Source organism: Thamnophis sirtalis, unplaced genomic scaffold (assembly GCF_051295495.1).
Source record: "Thamnophis sirtalis isolate CommonGarterSnake01/CBP01778 unplaced genomic scaffold, rThaSir2_p1.2 scaffold_1, whole genome shotgun sequence".
In the NCBI taxonomy this organism is placed as follows: Eukaryota; Metazoa; Chordata; class Lepidosauria; order Squamata; family Natricidae; genus Thamnophis; species Thamnophis sirtalis.
The window spans coordinates 67868668-67875415 of record NW_028261381.1 but is presented as its reverse complement, the minus strand read 5'-3'; the positions used below and the strand labels follow the sequence as shown (position 1 = coordinate 67875415).

The window sequence follows — 6748 nt, the reverse complement described above, 5'->3', positions numbered from 1 at the left end:
TCAACTGATATCTGATTTCAGATGTGACAGCCAGTGATCACATTCTCTACCCTAATTATTTAAAATTTCTTCTGGTAAATATGTATCTTCCACCAAAAAGATTAATAATCCAAACTAGTAAATGTTGGGATTGCTTAAAGGCATCCTCTTAAGTTTACTTATCAAAGTGAATCAGCACATACACTGAAATGAATTTACCTTCAACCCGGATCATCCTTTCCCTAAACATTTGCCAGTTCTGAATTAAAATCCTTCTAAGGTAGAATTAGTCAATTCTAGCTCATTTTTTAATGATCAGGAAAATATGAATGAATGAAGTTCATAATTGTACAGTTTTGTTGCTGTAACTGTTTTATGTCCCCAACCAAGCTTTTTGAAGATTTATTTATTTATTTATCATATTGAAGAACTGCTCATCTTCCTCACAGAGGGAATCAGAGTGGTGTACAATAAAAAAAACTAATATAAAAATATCATATGTAAAATTTAAAAGAATTGTATTCTTCTTCCACTTTCTTTTAATGGTGAACTCAGATGCTGTTGCCATTCCACTACAACCCAATGTTCTCCATGTTGTCTTCCTATCTTCTGCAGGTGTAAGTAGCAGCATTTTAAATCAGTTAGAAAATGACAATAAAATTAATTAACACTGATTTTTTTAATGAATAAAACACCACCACATTTTTCAAGATAAATTTATTTTTATTTTAAATAAAAGCTTCTTCTAGTAGCTGTAGCCACTAATTATTTCCTGTTCATTGTGGTCAGAGTGTTACTGATTTTACCTTTTTATTAGTCAATCCTAATTTCTATCAGCACTATCATTTTCTTTTAATTATTTTCCCTTTAAATTTTAAATTTAAAAGTAGCATGATTCCATGATATTTTTTCAAGGAAACCAAAAACCAATAGCTTAAAGCTCCTGTTGGGAAAGGCAATTAATTAAGGGATAGTTAGGATGCTATGAACAGATCACAATTAGAGACTGACGCTACACCTGGGAAGCTTCTAATTAAAGTTAGAAATGATTCTTTGTTAATCAGAATCTAATTGGAAGTATCACAGAAGGATTTTTGCTAGTCAATCTTCTATAACTGCCATAAGAAACAATATTTAATTCTACGTCTAGCTAACTGCAGAGAACCAGTTCTTTAGTATTACTAAAGAGCCCTGGGTCACAGCCACTTGAAATAAGAAAACGTGCTTAGAGATTACTGTGGCTCTCACAACCCTTCCTGGGGCTACAGTTGGACAATTATTGTATAATTTGTAGTGTATTGCACAGTAGGCCACCTGCTCTACTCCGGCAGGATGCTGGTTGCTGCAAAGACCACTCTCCAACCTCTATCAAGGCTTGAAAATTCCCTGTCCTAATGACAAAATGCATTTGCCTGAAGTGCAGTAAAACCTCAGTTTGATGCTAACCCAAGACTCAGCTACTCAAGGCAAATGTTAAGATGTATGAATTCGTTTAGCACATGAATACAACTTTAATACTGGTAATTGAGTAGCACCTGAAGGTAGCAAGCTAGTACAGGAATGAAGAACAAGCTAAGTGGTGCAAATGTTTTTCAACAGAGGGAATGGCAGAGGGACAGCTCTGTCTCTGACAGGGACAGCCCTAATTGTGTTTTTCAAAGATGACACAATTCCACCCATTCCTCATAATTACATTATATCATCAAGCATACTCAATATTTTTCTAACAGGGACCCTGCCAATTTAGCTTTTCATGGCTTAAGTATTTGTGTTCTCTACTGCATTTTTTAGTTGCTAACCAACCCACTACTTTTTCAGTGTTTGCCAAGTAAGCAGAACTTTGCCAAATGTGAACCCTTCTTAATGCTGAATGACACATGTTATGAACCATCACCAGTTTGTAGTCAGCATGTTTTTTCAATTCCTCTGGCATGCTAAATAGCATTCTAGAAAGGAAATATTCATGGAAGATTAAAACCAATCCAGCAAAATTTTTGGTCTATGAGGTCCTGTTTCTTAAATACTGAGAAAAAGTTGTCATGAATTATCTGAATGTTTTCAAGTTGCTGTGGTTAGCACAGAACTACAGAGTTCGTTACAGTCATGATTAAAATTCACTTAAAAGTGAGAAATGAATTCTTTTCCCCTTTTGAATTCTTGTAATGAATACAGAGACAATTACTATACGGAACCTCTTAGAAGAAGAAAACATCAGTTTGGTAAATACTGACCTAGTTCGGGTGGGAACCTATGTCATGCCAAATCTATTGTTTGCTTTGACAAAATGTTGAACAGTTCAATTATCGAACTAATATTTCAAACATACGGCCTCACTTACTGCAGTAAACACTGTGATGCTAAAAATGGATATGGAAGCCAACAAAAATTGCTACTGTGTACTTCAATTATGACAGCACCATGTGGCTATGAGGCAGAAGCTGCATATGAATGACTTAGGTGTGGGACTGAACATCCATGATATGAGATTTCACACACCAAAAAAGGACAGTGATTAGGTGGTTAGCCTAACAAGGGTGTGAAAACATCCCATGTAAAATGGTTGCAACCAATTAAAAAGGAAAAAAGGTGAAGCTGATAATTGCACTCAGTATCACTGTACTACACTGAAAGCCTTTCTTCGTTTCTCTGTCAGAAGAAAACAACAGTGAGAATGAAGGGGGGTATATATTTCCATATATGTTAATGAAAAATTAATGAAAAATAAACTATAATAAGACAACATACAGCATAAATGTTCATTATAAGGCTAAAATTAATCCAAGAAAAAGACATTAACTTTGTTGATGCTGGCTACCATATTGTGCCAGGACAGATATTGAAATTGAGGCTGAGGAAAGTGCTATCAGTCCAGAGAAAGACTGAACTCAGTTGACAAAGAAATGTATTCTGAAAAGGGAGGCAGGGAAGGACAGCAGCAGATAATTATGGAAAAAAGGAAATCAGAAAGGGGAAGCAAAGAAATCTCAGAAGCAGGAAAACAGAGAAAAGTGCGCAATCAGATATAGCAAAAGCAGGATTTCTAATATATGTAACAAGGATGCCTGAGAAACATGATTCCATTCACTAGGTACTGTAATTTCGTTTACAACTCTCTTTAAAACAGCGATACCTCACACCTTTGGTCTCCTGCTTTTGTAGCAATCTCCCTGAGAATGTGTGCCCTTCCCTCCTTCTCTTTTCTAACAGGCTTTTATTGCTTAGATTTAATACAAATCTAGCCCAAAGGACCCCAGGAGAATGAACCTGTCACACTCCCATACAAGAAAAAGTCCTGTGGCCGCCTCCCTCTTCGGTTCTATATCCATGCAAATCTGCAGTGGCCAAGGTCATATCAGTTTTGCTTCTGTGCCCCTTTAAGGGAATAGAAAGTCCAGGAAAGCAACAGAGTAATGCATGACTCTTTTTCCTGCTGTAAAAAGAATAGAAGCAAAGCTTTTCCAGGACAAATAGCTCTATGCACAAACAAGGATTTCACCTGAGCTTCTTCTCAAACCTAACAGCTGAAGGAATAGGTTTCCCTCCAAGTCTAATTCCAGTTATGGGATTAAAATTTTGACAATGAAAGTTATTATGGGGATGGACTGGGGAATAAACCAAAAAAATGGCTTTATCCTGTCTTGCTTTTGAGATTCACTTTACAATGCCAGGCAAATAGAATGTCAATCTGAAATTCTGTTTCTGTCAGCCATATGTGGTCATTATAGATACTTCAAATTAGGGAGTTGTGCCCTAGGATTAGACAGAACACAAAATTACCCATAAAGCACTACAGACATTTTGGCAGAGGCTGCCCATGATTCCATTCAGAATAAGAAGACAACAAGCTTTCTGATGAATAGGTGATCAATGTTCTTTACAAAGGGCTATCAACTATTGTAGTCATCTGCTACCCACAATCCTGCCTCTGACTGCAACTTTTGAGACAAGGGGGAGTGCCCAGCTCTTAATTTTCTACAAGTCAATTGCAGATTTGAAAACCTATCAGTACCTACTAGATTTCTTTAGCAGCAATCATGCCATTACTAATATTTCATGTCTCCTCAGGAGAGCATTCCAGAGCAGAAAAGCTTCCCTCCTCCTCCAATACAGTGGAATCATTTTTCATATTGGGTTGTAAAACTTCAGATTCATTCTCTTCCTGCTCTTCTGCTTTCTGCTGTCGAAGAGCCTGGAGACGTTCCTCCCTAGCCTCCATGAATTCCTGTGCTCCCTCACCCACTACAAGGACAGTGTCAGCCACACTGGGCGGTGCTTCCACTGGATTATGGTCATAGGAGAAAAGTCGGAGCCTCCGCAGGTGACTCAAGTCAGGGAATTCAGTCAGCTTGTTACGGTCCACATCAAGAATGTGAAGCTGACTCATGCGAAGTAAAGGTTTTGGAAACTCCGCAAAACGGTTTCCATACAACCAAAGTCCTCGAAGACCCTTCATGAGTGGCAGGCCACTTGGTAAGGTTTTGAGACGGTTGTCTCCCATCTGCAAGGATTGCAGTTCGGGCATCTGGAGGAGAACCTGGGGAAAGTGGTACAAATAATTGCTCTCAATCCACAAGCAACGGAGAGTCTTGAGCTGACAGAATTCCGCAGGGAGGGCAAAGAGGCGGTTGCTGCCCAGATAGAGCCGAGTCAAGTGGGGAAGGCAGCACAAGGTTCTGGGCACTTCCTCCAGCTTGTTAAAGTCCAGGGCCAGGATGCGTAGCTCTTGCAATCCCCCAATCTCGTCAGGCAGCTGTGTGATCCCCGTGCCACTGATGTAGAGCTTCTGCAGAGTGCTCAGGGCACATACTGGCGTCGGCAGCTTCCTCAGGTAGCGCCCAGAGAGCTCTAGCATCTGATCCCCTCCACTCAGCTGTTCTTCAGCCACTGATGGCAGCCGCTCCTCCCTGCCTGAGGAACCACCACTGCCCATCCTCAGAGACAAGGGAAGGTGTGAGCAGGATGAACACTGCCACCGCCACCGCCTCCACCGGGAATCCTCCAAGGCATGGCAACCGGCTAAGCTCCACCAGCCCTTGAGACTGGGTCCTTCCTGGAAGGAGTCTCCGGAGGAAGACGAGCTCTGCCAGGCCGGCTCCTCTTTCAAATCCCTTCCTTGTGCCCGAAGACTGGGGTCCTCCAGTCGTCGGCTGGACTCCGGGGTGTGGCTCCTGGGCTCGCCATCTGTGACCCCCGGACCGGAGGGGGGCGGAGGGCGTTCCCGGGCATCGGGTGGATTAAGCTCCAAGAGCCGGGTTGCCTGCCCGCCTCCGAGGACCAGCCCAACCTTTAACCTCGAAGGCTGGGCTACCGCGCCAGCTGCCGCCCATCACCAGGAGCCTCAGAAAGGAGCCGCCAGCTCAAGCTCTTCCGAGGACCGGTTCCTCTAGACGGCGGACGGCTGGCCGGTCCGCGGGTCCTCCGCCTCCCGGGCTTTCTCCCTCCCGGATCCCCGCTAGGTCTGAGCGAGACTCCCACACATGAGCCGGGCGCCTAGCGACTCGGCGTTTCCATGGAAACCCCCACGCGGGATCGTTCGCCTATGGCGGAGCCGAGCGGATCGGACGGGGCGGGACTAAGAATTCGTTCTTCCCTCTCTTTCGTCTACTACGCGCTTCCCCTACCCTCGGCCTGCCACGCCCCCTCCGGGGGAGAGGACGGGGTTAGGCAAAAAAAAACCCCACAAAGGCGCGCCAAAAACGCCGCCCCCGCCTTTTTTTAAAAAAAACAACAACAACCTGGGCTTCAGTTTCCCGGAGTCGGAGGAAAAGACGACGAAATGGGCCGGGTCCTCTTTGCTCGCTGATGTGCAGCGCCGCGAAGGACTCCGCCGCTCCCCCCGAATGCGGAGACCCACCCGGCCAGCCTCTTACGCCCCTGCCGCCGCCAGCAGCTTCCCAGATCTACCTTTGCATCCGGATAGGCAGCCCATCCGTGTGGGGGATGCCGTCCTTTTAATCTGCTGCGAGAAGGGCAGCATCTCCGTAAAACAAAAGTTTGGGTGGTTCTTCTTTGCCCCTCGGAAGACATAGACAAGGGGACCACTCTACTTTCCAATTCAAATGTTCATTCATGCTTCGACTTTAAATGTTTCCAAGAGGAGAGGAGACTGCAGAATGCAAGAACAGTTGCCTTCCAGAGGCTGGATTTCAACTTCTATCAACCCCACCAATCAGAGATTTCTTTTAACAGATTGTTAAAAAAAAATTCAACAAAGCATGTAATATTTTTTAAATAAAGAACAATGCCCTACACTGAAACTATGCTGTTTCCATTTCACCAAATTTGTTGAGAACTGAAATCTAATACAGCTAGTTCTCGACTTATAACTGTTCATTTAATGACTGTTCAAAGTTACAATGGCACTGAAAAAAGCGACATGAATGTTTTTCATATTTATGACCTTTTTAGCAGCCCCATGATCGTGTGATCAAAATTTAGATGCTTGGCAACTGGTTCATACTTATAAATGGTGCTGTGTCCCAAGGTCACATGATCACCTTTTGCAAGCAAAAATCAATGGGGAAGCCAGATTCACTTTACAACCATGTTGCTAACTTATCCAATGCAGTGATTCATTTAATAACTGGCAATATAGGTCATAAAACAGGGCAAACATGTTTCACAACAGACATGATGGACTCAATTATGATTGTAAGTCGAGGATTATCTGTATCTGAAGATTCAAAAGATTTATTTGCTGTTACTTGACAATAGTCTGGGGAGGGGGGGAAGCCAAGAAATATTTTGCCAACAGGAAACAACATTTTAA

The 6748-nt window shown here is 42.9% G+C and overlaps 1 protein-coding gene across 1 annotated transcript; it reads right to left on the bottom strand.

Moving 5' to 3' along the window:
• Positions 1 to 370: 370 nt before the first annotated feature.
• On the bottom strand, positions 371 to 5268 carry LRRC10B (leucine rich repeat containing 10B). Its single transcript, XM_014065335.2, has one exon. It carries the CDS (start codon positions 4907 to 4909, stop codon positions 4031 to 4033), a length of 879 nt encoding a protein of 292 aa, XP_013920810.1. The 5' UTR covers positions 4910 to 5268; the 3' UTR covers positions 371 to 4030.
• Positions 5269 to 6748: the final 1480 nt, after the last annotated feature.

What these genes read in the sequence shown, in the direction of transcription:
- LRRC10B (XM_014065335.2), bottom strand. Translation starts at nt 4,909, where the DNA reads ATGGGCAGTGGTGGTTCCTCAGGCAGGGAGGAGCGGCTGCCATCAGTG.